Genomic DNA, 15,000 nt, shown 5'->3' with positions numbered 1-15,000 from the left:
TTTGCTAAGGGAACTTATCACCAGTTTAGTTCAACGTTACGTCGCTGCATTAAGTTCATGGAGTTGCGTCAGTACTTCAATTTAACAGTTACTTTCATTTTTGAACCATATTATATTCTCACAAGTGTTACAGTATTGTAGCACTTAAATTAAGTGAATAAACGTGGTTGCGGAGATAATTAAGTTCATGTTTTTAAAAAAAAGAGAATTGTTGTCACAAAATCAGGTGAGCAAGCAGCTGGTGACTGGTGATTTGGTTAAGATGCCGCTTCCTGTTGCAGCGCTGTAAAGGTTAGATGATTAGAAAATCTGTCTGCTAATATTTTGATTAATATTAGTTTGCTGCTGATTAGTATTTTAAATCCGTACTAGCCAAGTATCGTTTGGGGAGGTGGCGCAACAGGCGAATCAATAATAATAAAAAATAAAATAATTCATAAATTACAGCAATAACATTCTGTTGCCTCAAAATGTTACTTAAGTTGTCTTGCACCTTTGAAACAGTTTAAGGCCAGGGGCACATCATATACAAACTTCTAGATAAAAACAGCAAACAGCAGAAATCAAACGGACAGTTTTGAATAGATGTTTTGGAAATGTTTTATTTACATTGCAGCATTCTTTTAATCCAACGCTGAGATCCAGAGCGAGCGAGCGTTGATGGAAGCTTTGGCTCTTGTAGGATTTCAACCTGTGACTTTGTTGTTTTTTTGCCGGCAAGAAAAACTTTTCTTCTCTGCTGTAAAAACTTCTTTCAGCAGGAAAAAATGAATCCAAAACAAGTATTCAAATCAAAAAGTAATCTTCTGACATCAATCATTAAAAAAACAATGGTTTGTAAACAAAGGCTGAAACAGATTGTTGTCCTCTTTTTTTGTCATCGCTTTTCTTTCCCCCTCTTTTTTTTTACTTAAAATATACACCTTATGTTCAGAGGGTTCCGGGGTCCCACGCGGTCCACCGGGCAGAAAATACCGACGTACCATCGTAGCATTTATTTGTCTCATCTTCTGGAAAATAAGATACAGATTGAATATTTATGCACACTGCACACAAGCAGTCTACTTGTGACTCGTTTTGTTCTGTGTTGAATGTACCGTATTAAAAAAAGGGTGGTTGTCATGCACATTCTCTCCCTTCAAACCCCCCTGAACACTCACAGACAGTAATGTCCCAGAGCCGCTGATGGATCGAGTTTGGCACAGGGGATTATGGGTAAAACAGCACATTTCATCATTAGATGTCTGAAGATGATGCTGACCTGATTTGGGCATCGCTGCGACTCAAAATTCAGAGATGTTTCAAATTAATTCCAACTTTTTGAAGCGTTTTAACACTTTTTGCTTCACAAAGACAAACGAGTGTGACGCCTTGTACTGGTTTAGAAAGGTCAACACCGCGGCCCGGACATGAGAAGTGGACGGCATCATTGCGATATCACCCACTGGTTTGGGGACTGATGTTATGAAGCCTCAAATTTGCTGATTTTGTAGTTGCCATCTTGGATTATGTCCGTTGAAATGTTGTTTTTTATTCACCAATGAACAGAAGTGAGGCGTGACGTATAGACAGCAGACTCTGTTGGCAGCGACCTGTCCATTACTGGAAGCCCACCCTGAAGCCCACTTTGCTTTATGGTCAATTCAACTCTAAATGGACGACATGAAGTGTCTACGTGTGTCTTCATTTAAAGAGCACCACTGCCAAACATTACTTCAGTTAAACAGCGCTGCTACGCAAACATTACTTTGAGCTAAAGGTAATTAGTTTTTTCTGCCGTCTACATTTGTCATTTCAAGACAATCACGTCACAATAAAGCTTTTGTTTCTTGGAGAAGACTATTAATTTGTTGCTAACTTCACGCATTTGTAACAATTTCGGCTCTGATTGGAAAACATTTTCCTCAGAACAGTGAAATAAGAAAAAAGGAGGTTTTCTTTTTTCATTGTCTGGCTCGAGTCAGACGATGTTATAGAATTGTGATGCTACATATAATATTCCTTCAGCCACTGTGAATTATTTGCAAAACCTAATAAAAGTAGGAGGAACAAAATTGAGGGAAACCTCGAAAGCGTCCAAACTCGGTCCATCAACGGCTCCAGGCCGCCATGCCCGGACTTTATTATAATTCATATTCTCTAACTCACAGCTCACACCGCAGACACCACAAAGTACCTCACCTGCTCTGTGTCAAAAACTATGGCAGGTAACGTTACCATGAACTTGACTTGACAAAACACACACTTAAACACACACACACACACACACACACAGAAATGTTGATTAAAAATAGTGATAAAATGAAATTCAACAAATGCACTTTTAGATAGAAAATGCTGAAATAAGTCAAACTGAAACCCATAGATGTGTGACATAAAGCTTGGGTTGTTCACACTGGCTGAGGTGGTCGATGATGTAAGTGATGACATCACAGATGATGTCATTCAGATGGAGAGCCTTCGTCTTCCTGATCAAGTCCAGCGGAATGTCGGACAAAGAGTTAGAGGAAGAAACTCCCCATCTTCCTCCCTGTGAGGTTATGAGGGAGATCAAGTTCAAAGCTCAAAGGTCACCGGGTAAAGGAGGAGGACCTTCGACTTTTGCCATGGACTGCTTTCCGGTCTATCAAGAAAAAAGATAAGGAGAAGAAAGAGAGAGGAAGGAGGGATGGCAGACAGAGTGAGAGAAGGAGGGAGGGATGGAGGGGGAGACAGACGGGGGAGTGCAAGGCTTGCTAGCGGTTGTTCTTAGCCGCCTCCTTTGCAGCCACGATGAGAGGAGTCAGACTGGACAGGGGCTTCGCCATCTTCAGGAACTGGTGCTGGGAGGAGGAGGAGGAAGAGGAAGAACGGGGAGAAGGGGAGAGGGAAGGAGAAGAAGAATGGGAGAGGGAACAGGGGAGGGAGGTGGAGAAAAGAGAAATAATTCAGTCCACTGCCTAAAATTAATTTCATTTTTCTAAAAAATATAATGTTACTGAAATAAGACTTTAGAATAAATCATCTCTGGCCAGATGCCTGAAACCGGCTACCTTGTGGTAACGGGACGACCGCTCATCCCCCTGAGCTACAGCCGCCCCTTTAACTTTATACAAAAGCAATAAGTGCTTTTCATGTTCTCAGTTCAGTTTTTCTTCCTCAGTGAGAAAAGTCCAGTCTGTGTTCTCTTGAACAAGTGCACTGAACATCTTGTGATGTGAGGAAAGTTCTCGTCTTTGAGAGAAGAGTAAAGATTCAGAAGTGATGCTGCTTTCAAGTGCTCTGCATGGTGGATCAGGTCAGGAGCTTATGGCATGTGCGATAAACTTTCAATCTGGACTCATGCGGGCCAGACTAGGAGAGCCGTGAGACGCCAGGTCTGAACTACGCCGCCTGGAGAGATTTAAAGCAATAAGCTCCTCCCAATGCAAAACCAAACAAACATGCAGTTAACGCATGATCAAATAGTTAACGTTGTTAAAGGATTGCCAGATTAATTTTGTGTTAATGCGTTAATCTGCCGAGCCCTAATATTTACACATCTGAACAACATCTCACACACGTACCTTTTATTCTCACACCAGCATTATTCAAACTGCCTGAGTGGTTGCAGAGATGCACCCTTTTTAGTTTGGGGATGCAATTTTCAAGCAGAGGCCTAAAAATAGGTTTTGTTTCATAAAGGTTCATTTTCTTAAATGTCATATGTTTTGCTCTGCTATTTTATTGTATGGTATACATACATATATATATATATATATATATATATATATATATATATATATATATATATATATATATATATATATATTCCGCATATATATATATATATAAACATATATATATATATATATTGAGTAATTCTATAACAGACCTCCTTCTGAAACTGTATAAAGTCCCAGTTTCACCTCTCAGCTCTGAGTCATCGTACACTGACACGACCCAAGTTACTGTCTGTCTGTCGACAGCTGAACCTCATAAAAACTGGATGAAATGTGTAAACATACACACAACAACACACACAACAACACACAGCTGCTGTACCTGCAGCAGCTCTTTTGCCGACCCTCTCTTCTCCACGTCCATCTCCAGACATCGGTTCAGGAAGTCCCTGAACGTTGTCGACAGCTTCTCCGGATTCTGAAGTTCCGGCGTCCCGTTGGTTGCTATGAGATACAGCGCCTGACACACACACACACACACACACACACACACACACACACACACACACATGGCTGCATTTTCATAGATTTAGCTCAATATCACAAACAGTAAATGTCCTCAGGTGGCATGAGAAAATAGATGGATGGTATCTTGTCTTATAGGAACAGTCATGTGTACATAATAAACTACAGTAGAGATACTCCGGATGATTATAAGAGAAAGATATGTGACTCATAATTCCTGGCTCCTTGACAAATTACTTCAATCCCTGATCTGTCTCTATGGTAACGACACCTTTGAATTTATTTCCTTTGTGGCGACAAAACACTTCACACGAGTTGACAAAAAGCTCACGCAGGTGAAACAGGGATGAATAACTTTTAAAAAGAACAACCCCATAATGCACCAGTCCCTCTATTCAAAAACAGTATCTGCATATGGTCTCATCCTGAAATCTAATATTCCTGATCTGTCATTCAGTCCAGTAGGATGTCCATGTTCTGCAGCTTTCATAGGGAACACGTCTCACCCTCAGCGGGTTCTCGTTGAGGTACGGCGGCTCCCCCTCCACCATCTCTATGGCCATGATGCCCAGGGACCAGATGTCCACTTTGGGGCCGTAGGCTTTGCGGGTCACGACCTCCGGGGCCATCCAGTACGGAGTGCCCACCATGGTGCTGCGCTTGCTCTGCTCCGGGGTGATCTGAGCGCAGAACCCAAAGTCGGCTGTGAGGAGGACAGAGGACAGAGGGCAGAGGACAAAAGACAGAAGGCAGAGGACAAAAGACAGAGGACAAAAGACAGAGGGCAGAGGAAAAAAGACAGAGGACAAAAGACAGAGGACGGAGACAGAGGGAAGAGTGAATCCATGATTTCACAGCATGAGTTCACCCATTTATCATTTATTATCTGTAAAAGTCTTTCATTTAAGTTAAAAATAGAAACATTTAAGTTGTATGTTACCGTATAAAATATTTCGTCAAGAGAAATGCAGCACTGAAAGTTGATCATTGTTCCCTCACTGAACTTCAACACTAGAGTCACAGCTCCCCCTGCCAGCCAAAGCCAGCAACTACAACAACAATCCTACGCCCTATAAGCACTCTTAGCCAATGATAATAGACAATAAGTACGATACAATAAATACGAAATGATGTCATCTATAGACTGACTAAGCTTGACGGAGCCGTCCATGCCCAGCAGGATGTTGTCGCTCTTAATGTCTCGATGGATGACCTGGTTGAAGTGGAGGAACTCCAAAGCCTGGAGACACTGAAGAGAGGGAGAGAGAGACAGACCGTTAGAGGGACAAACAGAGAGAGAGAGACAGTTAGAGGGACAGAGAGAGAGGGAGACAGACCATTAGAGGGACGGAGAGAGAGAGAGAGAGAGAGAGAGAGAGAGAGAGAGAGAGAGAGAGAGAGAGAGAGAGAGAGAGAGAGAGAGACACACACACACAAAGAGAAAAAAGGAGTAGAGTGAGACAGAAGCAGAAGACCGACATGGGCATTTAAAAATGAATTTCCAACCAAAATGATATCTCCTGTCTCCTGTGTCTTGTCTCCTTACCTCTCTGCACACAGCAGCTATCTGGGCTTCATCCATGCAGGTCTCCGTGACGACGTCCGTCAACGAACCTCCGGCCAGGTACTCCATCACCACCCACAGCTCGTCCCCCACCAGGTAACTATGGAAACCATCAACACACGCAGGTTCAGATTCACAATAAAACATGAGACATTTACTGCAGTCACAAGAAAAAACACATAAACAGAAACCTCCAGAAAGCGTGTGTGTGTGTGTGTGTGTGTGTGTGTGTGTGTGTGTGTGTGTGTGTGTGTGTGTGTGTGTGTGTGTGCGTGTCTAACCTGTCCAGGTAGTTTACAATGTTGGGGTTCTTATTTTCCCTCATCACCAGGATCTCATTGATGATCAGCTCCTTCTTGGGCTGCTGCTGCAGGTTCATCTGTTTGATGGCAACCTGAGAGAGAAAATAGAAAATAGTAATAAGATGTGAGATGACCCTGAGAGCACATAGCTTGGAGAAGTAAGGGAGAATTAGAAAGAGAAAGCTAATGTGAGAGAAGCCAGAGAGAAACCTCTCCACCGACGGCAGCAGAAAGTGGTTAGGCGGCGCGGTGGACATTAAAAAGTGAGCGCACACTAAACCTCAGGGTGAAACTAAGGAGGCTTCTCCTGACAGACTTAAATAATGAACCTGGGACGTCGCAGGCTAAACACTAATGCAGTCACTGTCACAAAGTCCTCTCTATGCAGGCGCCATCAGGACGCACTGCTCTCACAGAACTCCCTTCAGCACCACGGATCACCTCCTGTAGACTTTCTGTAGACTTTAGCCATTCAGCCGACACGTAAACTGACTGGACACTTTGTCTGTTTGAAGTCATCTCCAGCTTTATTTCCCCTCTACTTCTTTGGCTTCAGGACATTTCAGTCCATTCCTCTTGTCTCTGGGTGGGACCGTTAACGCGCTGTCTGGTCGCAGTCAAGTTCAATTTGAGACTTTCATGCTTTTCTTTTCTGGTAAATTCTTCATCGATGTTGCGAAGGGTTGAAAGCACAAACTCTGAATTTGAGTCTTTACAAAAACTAGATCTTTCTGTGGGTGTGTCATTGTTTTAGCCATATTAGCAGCATAGCTTGACAGACAATCATTGGATGGATTGCCTTAAAACTCCAGGACACGATGCTCCAGTTTTACCAACATGGCTAGGGTTTTAGCCCTGTCAGTGTTCCCTCTGTGACACCGACTGAGGCTGGCTGTGAGCTGAAGGAGCAGAGAGCGGAAGGGTGTCGGGAAGAAGACAACAATACCGACCTCCTGTCCTGTAGCGATGTCTGTGGCTGTGTACACCGTCCCAGACGCCCTGGAAACACACAACAGCAAGCGCCACATCAACGTGATGTCATTGACATTGTATAATGACCATCTTTCTCTGGAACAGTTCACCCCGTCTTTAAGTGACCGGAACAATCACAGGAGACTTGCAGTGTGGACTCAGCCGCAGTAGATCGTGACACTCACCCCTGTCCGATCTTCTCGAAGCTTGTATATTTCTTCTTGGGATCTCCCACACTCACGATCGTCCCTGAGGCAAAGAAAGAAAAGAACCGCTCAGAGAAACGTATTCAGAGAAGGATGAACGAGGCCCTTTAATCCACAGCGGAATGGTACTCATGTCTTCTTTTTATTGTTCAACTGAATCTGGATGAAAAGAAGAGTCGTGTGTCTTTCTATCCATCCAGATTCTACTCTATGTTCATCACACGCAGATCAATGCAGCATGCTGTCTGGGAGGAAGAGAAGAGAGAAGAGGAGGAACAAGACACAAACTAAACAGGTCAGAAAGTAAATCAGGAAGGCGATGAAGACAAAGAATAGAAAAACCAACAGGACCGAACACAACGGAAGAAATTAGGTAAGAAAGCGGGGAATCAAGACGGAAGAACAAATGAAAGAAATTAGGCAAGAAAGGGAGGAATCAGGAAAGACTTTAAGGCTGAAAAAGACGCCCAAAAAAAAAAGAGGAAAGGAAGAAGTAAGATGGAAAAAACTGAAGAAAGACACAATGGAAAGAAAGAATAAAATAAAGCCTGAAAGAAAGGACACAAGAAAGAACAAATACAGAAATTAATGAAGGATAGAAGACAGAAAGAAGTGAAGGACAAAAGAGACAGAAAGAACAGAAGAAAGAGAGACAGGAAGAAAGAGAGACAGACAGGAGGAGGAGGAGGAAGGCAGCTCCATTTGCAGCTCAGTCATCAGAGAGCACAGAGGAAAGTGATTAGAGGACAAAACGTGGAGTCGGTCTGTAACTGCAGGAGACAACGGATGGAGAGAGAGGACGACCAATCAGACGTGAGGATTGGACAGTGGGGGCGGGGACAGTGGATATCAGGTCTGTCAGTCAGAGAGACGGACACACAGACAGGCAGTATCCTGGTCTTACCAGCAGAGGGAGATCTGAGCACATCTGGACAGGCGTGGGGCATGGTTTAAAAAATATACAGGCTTTTATTACAAATACACAACAACACATGTCAATACTGGGAGAGCTTTGTTTTTATTTATCATTTTATCTGTGCTTTTATTCTGAAGTGTTGTGGCACGATTTAGTCAAAGCACACAGGTTCATCGGAGGACTCATTTATGTACACAATTATGTTCATTCTTTTCTGACTGTCTAATAATTAATTTTTTCTACTGAATAGTTTTATTTGCTTTATTTCCATTGGACACAACAAAAAGGTTGAAAATAATCATAATAATCATAATTAATGTTTATTTTTTTCCGTTAAGGGTATGTTTTTAAAAATTAGATGTATTGTGCTTTTTATGAATTGTTTTGATGAAGAATTGTTTAGTTTTTTAGACAAAACACAAAGTTTAGAAATAGACTTTGATTTCAATATGTAGGATGTGGCAACATTTTCCAGACTTTAAGTCACATCATCCCAAACGTCTCACACTCTTTCTACGTTTAAGATTTTAAAGTACACACACTTTGTGTGAAACAAGACTTTCAACAGCTTTATGACGTGCTGTGGAAATCACTTCATATTTGGATTATTTGTTTCTTTTAATAAGTAAAAAAACGTCTGAAGATGAAACAAAACTACAGCTATGTATGTAACCTCACAGCTCAGGATTAAACAAACAGACGTCAGTCCTTCAGTGTTCGTGCTCTCCTTTCACTTGAATGGACATCAGGAGTGTTACCCAGACGATCGCCCAGCTTTCAGTCAGGGAGGAAAGAAGGACTTCCAGAGAGAAAAGCTGTGTGTGAACGTCACGTCGACAGCTACAGTAACAACACCGAGGACAAATACTACTAAAAGGTAAAGAAGACTGGACATGAACGCTTCAATAAAGAAAACTTTTGAAAGGATCTGAGACGTGGTGGGAGTTATATCATGAGAGGTGTATCATGATGTAACGCCGCTCACGTCCCACAGAACCACCGCCATAACCACGAGGTGGACGCCTAAAGTAGCAAAGTCCTTCTCCATGGAGGAGGGCCTGTATGTTGCATGATTCAAATAATTGTGTTAATATGTACTATTAATAGAAGTTCTACTTGTTAAAAACACAGTACAATACTTATTGCACCAACCTGCCAAAAATCAGCAGCCTGGGAGAAAACGTGTGTGTGTGTGTGTGTGTGTGTGTGTGTGTGTGTGTGAGTGTGTGTGTGTGAGTGTGTGTGTGAGTGTGAGTGTGTGTGTGTGTGTGTGCGCTTGTGTTAAAAAGAAAGTGATGAAATGGCGAGTCAAAAATAAAAAGAGTGTTTAGAAGCTAAAATTAACTCTCGGAGACTCGCTGAACTACAGCAGGTTGGAGCTGCATCACGCTGCTCTACTGGAAAACAGACACATATATATATATATATATATATATATATATATATATATATATATATATGTATATATATACACATATATATATACATATGATATATATATATATATATGTATATATATATATATATATACACATATATATATATATATATATATATATATATATATATATATATATATATATACACACATATATATATATATATACACATATATATATATATATATATAAGACTAGTGTGCGAGATGCAGAACCATATGGAGAACCAGATGCAGAACCAGGGGGGGGGGACCAGAGGGAGAACCAGATAGAGAACCAGGGGGAGAACCAGATGCAGAACCAGGGAAGGAACCAGGGGGGGAACCAGAGGGAGAACCAGATAGAGAACCAGATGTAGAACCAGGGGGAGAACCAGAGGGAGAACCAGGGAAGGAACCAGGGGGAGAACCAGAAGAGAGAACCAGATAGAGAACCAGGGTGTGGGTGCTCCGCGGTGTCATCACGGCAGTGCAGAGCGAGCTCGGCTGTGAGCTATAGTGGAGGACGCTCACATGCACCAGCGTGCCCTGAAGGCAGCGCAATGTGAAGGTCAGATAACAAAGAGGACTCAGGTGTCCCAATACTTGTGGCCATAGTTTCGTAGTTTGACGTAGTTTCTCTGTTCAGCCGGTGTCAGTGATGTAAACTACTGGTCATGTGACCTTTTAAGGGAGTCCTCAATCAAAATAATGCAGTAATCTCAAGTGTGAGTGCGTGAACAAGCCTTACGTAGTTTTTCCAGGATCTCCTCGTCCGACATCTTCTTCTTTCTGGTTTTGTCCTGGGGGCGGGGCACTGAAGGCCCGGGGGCGGGGCTCGCACTGGGAGGGCTGCTGGGAACTCCTTCCGTAGCAGGGGTGGGCGTGGCGGGAGAGGCGGCTCCGGCCCCGGCTCCGGAGGCCGGCGGCGGGGAGATGGGCGAGGTCGCAGCATCTTTGGTGGGAGGAGAAGGAGGGAGGGGCTCGATCACCGAGCGAGTGTATATCTGAAGGAGCAACGGAGACGGTGTTACACCACTCTGAAGCAAATAGTCTTCTACCGACTTTTGAAACAAAGTGCGAAGAGGAACAACATCCAACAGCAGGCTGAGTGAGACGCCATCAATAAACATAGTACGGCACTGATTTTACATCATGTTACCTGATCAGTAATTATGTCACAAAATAAAAACATTAGCTTGCCTACACTCATCACAATAAATAACCATTTGTTGCCTGGACAGTGTTCCTTGGACTATTTATTAGCAGCTGATTTATTAATAATTGTTCATCAATATCTCGAGTGTCCTCTGTCCATCTCGAACTAGAGCAATGTTTATCTTCACACACGTTTAAAACACAGTACATGTATATAATATTACACTGTATTTATCTACATTATAATCATACTACACTTCAGATGTCACTATATTTAACAATTCTTTACATATCTGTATATATTCTATTCCATTCTATGTTAAATTGCTGTAATATAGTACTCTCATCTATTTTTTTAGTATATGACTATATCACTATCTTTCACCTTATATTATGTCATATCCTGTACTATCTCAGTCTGCCATATCATACCATATTATGTTGATTCTTGCTTCTATATATGTCATATTTTATTCATCTTACATCTCTAAATCAATATTAACACTAAGTGACATAACTTAATCATATCTGGCGCTGGCTCTGTTAACGGAGACTTCCTGAATGACAGCGAGTCATTTTGAAACCCGCTGTGCTGGAGCGATGTGGACGGGTTCTCACGACCGCAGCAGACCTCAGTTGGTTGCCATTCATTTTTTTGCACAGTATGAAAATCAATCAGCAGATTCCTGAACCCTGCTCCCGTAATGTAACCCATCATGAGGAACATCAGGTGCATAATAAGCTTTGTCAGAGTAGCGTTATAGTTTTGAGGTGCTGCTGACTGTTCAAAGTGCTCTGCACTTCAACTGCATTAGCAGGTGATGGAGGACATGTTGGACGAGCTAGAGGAGCTCCTGATTCTGTCCATGAAGAAATATAGGAAAAACAAATAACTAAAATGCAGCCCAGTGTTGTAAACAATGGCAATCTTTAAAAATACATATATATGGATATACTTAAATAATATATCAAATCTATGTATTGTTAGCTTGTGCTAGCTGTGTGAACAGAATGCTGCAACTGAGCTGTGAGGCATTTGAGTCCACTCCCAACCTGTTGGAATTGGGTGTGTGCGTGTGTGCGTGTGTGTGCGTGCGTGCTCTTGTGTGTGTGTGAGCTTCAGTCGGGTGCACAAGACGAGTCACCGTGGAAACTGGTGGCGCCATGGAAGCAGCCTCTCAACCGCCAACCTGTCTGACAGAGGAGCAACAATGTTTGTCTGTGTGTGTGTGTGTGTGTGTGTGTGTGTGTGTGTGTGTGTGTGTGTGTGTGTGTGTGTGTGCGTGTGTGTGTGTGTGTGTGTGTGTGTGAGGAAAGAACATAAAAAAGAAATGTATGAAGTTGTTTGCTAATTTGTGTTTCTTTCCCAGCTGTAGACATAAAGGAAACCAGTATGTAATTATATTTTTGGTATTTGTATAATATAATATTCACTATCATAAACTCTGAAGGTTTTCCAGGTGGGGATTAGAAAGACACATAGAACTCATGTAGAGCCCAAACATCCAACCCAATCTATCCAATCTATCTTGTAGACACTCCAGGACTAATAAAGTCTAATCTTACTAAAGGATTATCTTATCTTATCTTGATAAGCGCTGGAGTCATTGTTTTCAGTTCCGGCTTCTCAACTGTGGACCGGCTGCTTTTTCTTTGTCTCATATAATGATGAACTAAACCTCTTTGACATTTAATGGTGTTATCGTTCACTCTGGGAAACGGTGGTGGATATCTTCACTTGGCATGTTGGAAACAAAACTATGGTTTGATTATAAAAAACAAAACACAAAATAATTACACTCAGTAATGCCAGTTTATCCAGTCTAATACAACAGTCCTGCAACAACTTCTACTGCAATGAAGGGTTTGTTCTTGCACTAAAAGATGAATTGTTGATACTATAGTGCAGACATAATCTTAAAGACAGTGGAAAGGAGGACCTTAATGGCTGTTGTATGGGATGTCCTTAGTTTAGCCAAGTGTAGCCAATAAAATGGCAACTGAGTCGTAACGTTAAAGTCAGTCTATGAAGAACTGAGAGTGTCACTGTGAATGGAAAGAAGTGAAGCCTCATGTCAGATTAGTTAACCTCATGAGTGTGTGTGAGAGATCCTAACTTGACTTGGAGAACACACATACATACACACACACACCCCTCAGTAGGTTGCTATATATATTTTGCACAGTATCAAAATCTTTCAGCAGGTCCTTGAACCCTCATAATGAAACCCGTCATGATGAACATCCTGTTCGTGCGTGTCCTTACTGATTTGGTGTGCTCTGGTCGGGGGGCGATCACCGGCGGGGGCTCAGCCTCATCTTCGTCGTCGTCCTCAGATACGGTCGCGATGGCGGGCGTCTCCGACACGGCCTTGGAACTCTGCGTGACGTCACAGGGAGGAAGAAGGCGGAGCTTCAGTGACATCATCGTCACATGAGCAAACATCAGACCCAGCATTGCCTCCTACGGTTACCGTCTCTTCTTCTATTGCTTCCTCATCTCATCGTGCAGAGAAGCCCTCCAGCTCTTCTCCTCCTTTCCCTTTTGGTCTGTCCTGCCACCCTTTTTTCTCTCGCCCTCCTCTCGTCATTACTGTTGATGTCTGAAAGCTCTCGCTATGTCTGGCTCCTGAGGCCACTAGTCACACATCCTCCCCTCCAACATCCCTCTCCTCTTCCTCTCTGCTCCGTCTCTCTCTGACAGTCCGAGGCTCGGCCGGTGGCCAAGCTGCAGAGACAGGGCAATGGTGAAAGGAGGAAAAGATGCTGATTCACAATGCAGAGAGAGGGGAAGAGAGAGAGGAGTGCATCTCTAGGTGTGGCATCATCATCACTTCCTGCCCCCCCCTTCTCTCTATTCTCACCTTCATAGTTTGGTTTCAAAAGCACCTTTCAGACATTTGCAAAGCAGAAAGAAAAAAACATCCTTAATTATTTCACATATTAACTTCTTTTTACATTCTCTTTTGAACATATTCTTCCTTTTTCACCTCCCTCTCATCTCAACACCATCAGCTACTCTCCGTCTCTCGTTCTCTCTCCACCCATATTGCTTCTCTTCCCCGGTCCGTCTTGTCAAACGGTAGATTAAACCTCATCTCCTCCACTCCTTCTTTTAATCTCCTCATCCTGTTACACCTCAGTTCTCCCTCTCCTATTACTCCTTTCATTCCTCGTCACTCTGGCAGATTTAACAAGAATCACACTGACTTACCGTTGTGGTGGAGGAGCTGTAGGCATCTGCGTTTTTATCTGCAGAGGAAAGTACAATGAGAAATTATGATAAAAATAACTAAAAGTAAAGAGGAATCTCAAGACTTGTATGCGTGTCTTGAGCTTTGTGTTGTTGTTTGCATGTGTGTGTGTGTGTGTGTGTGTGTGTGTGTGTGTGTGTGTGTGTGTGTGTGTGTGTGTGCGTACCTGTGAAGCTCATGTACTTCTGACTGTTTGCCGTTTCTTTCGAGTCGTAGAACTTCAGAACGTCGAGGACGGCCTGAGGGTTCTTCTTCTGCTCCAGTTTGGTGATGTTGGATGTCTGCAGAAGCCTGGCCCACTGCTCCGGCATGCCCTACACACACGCACGTGCACACACGCATGCACGCACACACCACACACGCACGCACACACATTTATTGAGTCCTAACAAGGCAGTCTTGTCATATTTGTACTTCAATCACATAACTGGGTCACCCCTCTCTCTCTCTCTCTCTCTCTCTCTCTCTCTCTCTCTCTCTCTCTCTCTCTCTTTCTCTCTCTCCCTTGAGTAAAAATGTTTAAGTTCATGTAGATGTGTGTAAGAGTAGAAAGAATGTCCCCGCTATAAGAGCTTGGTCATGCGGATACAATGAGTCAGCTAAACAAGGCTTCTTAGTCTAATTTACTATTTGACTATTTAAAAAGATTAATTTGCCAAATGTGTGTGTATCAAACACACACACACATGCAACAATGAACATAGGTTGTCTGGTAAGCAATTAAAAATTAAGGCCACACACACACACACACACACAATCACTTACAGTAAACTCCCCAGTAACGGCGTCGAAGCCGACATGGATGGTGTGTTCAAAATCAGACGGCAGGGAAATCTCTGGACGCTCCTTCTTCTTGTAGGCTGGAGGAAAAGAAGAAAAAAAAGACAAACATTTCATGGACATTTTACAAACCGGATTAAACTAGATTATATATTTAAGGACGCAGGATGGTCCAAGAATTAATTTCCCTTTAGAATAAAAAGTTATGAGGGACAAAGTGCACACAAACAAAATGGATTCTTAACTTGGCCCTCAGAGGCTGCAG

The 15,000-nt window shown here is 42.7% G+C and overlaps 1 protein-coding gene across 1 annotated transcript in view; it reads right to left on the bottom strand.

Moving 5' to 3' along the window:
- Positions 1-598: 598 nt before the first annotated feature.
- The window catches only part of pak1 (p21 protein (Cdc42/Rac)-activated kinase 1), a 41,266-nt gene continuing 26,864 nt past the window's right edge, over positions 599-15,000 (bottom strand). The window contains exons 4-16 of the mRNA XM_068584560.1: positions 14,721-14,815; positions 14,122-14,269; positions 13,916-13,953; positions 12,968-13,081; positions 10,295-10,550; positions 7,190-7,253; positions 6,983-7,031; positions 6,012-6,124; positions 5,713-5,830; positions 5,316-5,415; positions 4,673-4,869; positions 4,024-4,161; positions 599-2,822 (exon numbers count right to left, since the gene is read on the bottom strand). Of these exons, the coding sequence (XP_068440661.1) occupies positions 2,736-2,822; positions 4,024-4,161; positions 4,673-4,869; positions 5,316-5,415; positions 5,713-5,830; positions 6,012-6,124; positions 6,983-7,031; positions 7,190-7,253; positions 10,295-10,550; positions 12,968-13,081; positions 13,916-13,953; positions 14,122-14,269; positions 14,721-14,815 (1,517 nt within the window). The 3' untranslated portion in view covers positions 599-2,735. The remainder of the gene's footprint in view (positions 2,823-4,023; positions 4,162-4,672; positions 4,870-5,315; positions 5,416-5,712; positions 5,831-6,011; positions 6,125-6,982; positions 7,032-7,189; positions 7,254-10,294; positions 10,551-12,967; positions 13,082-13,915; positions 13,954-14,121; positions 14,270-14,720; positions 14,816-15,000) is intronic.

This window comes from Clinocottus analis, unplaced genomic scaffold, assembly GCF_023055335.1.
Source record: "Clinocottus analis isolate CAN_PGR_092001 unplaced genomic scaffold, fCliAna1.0.p SCAF_2, whole genome shotgun sequence".
In the NCBI taxonomy this organism is placed as follows: Eukaryota; Metazoa; Chordata; class Actinopteri; order Perciformes; family Cottidae; genus Clinocottus; species Clinocottus analis.
Note: the sequence above shows the minus strand (reverse complement) of the source record. Positions and strands in the feature narration are given on the sequence as shown.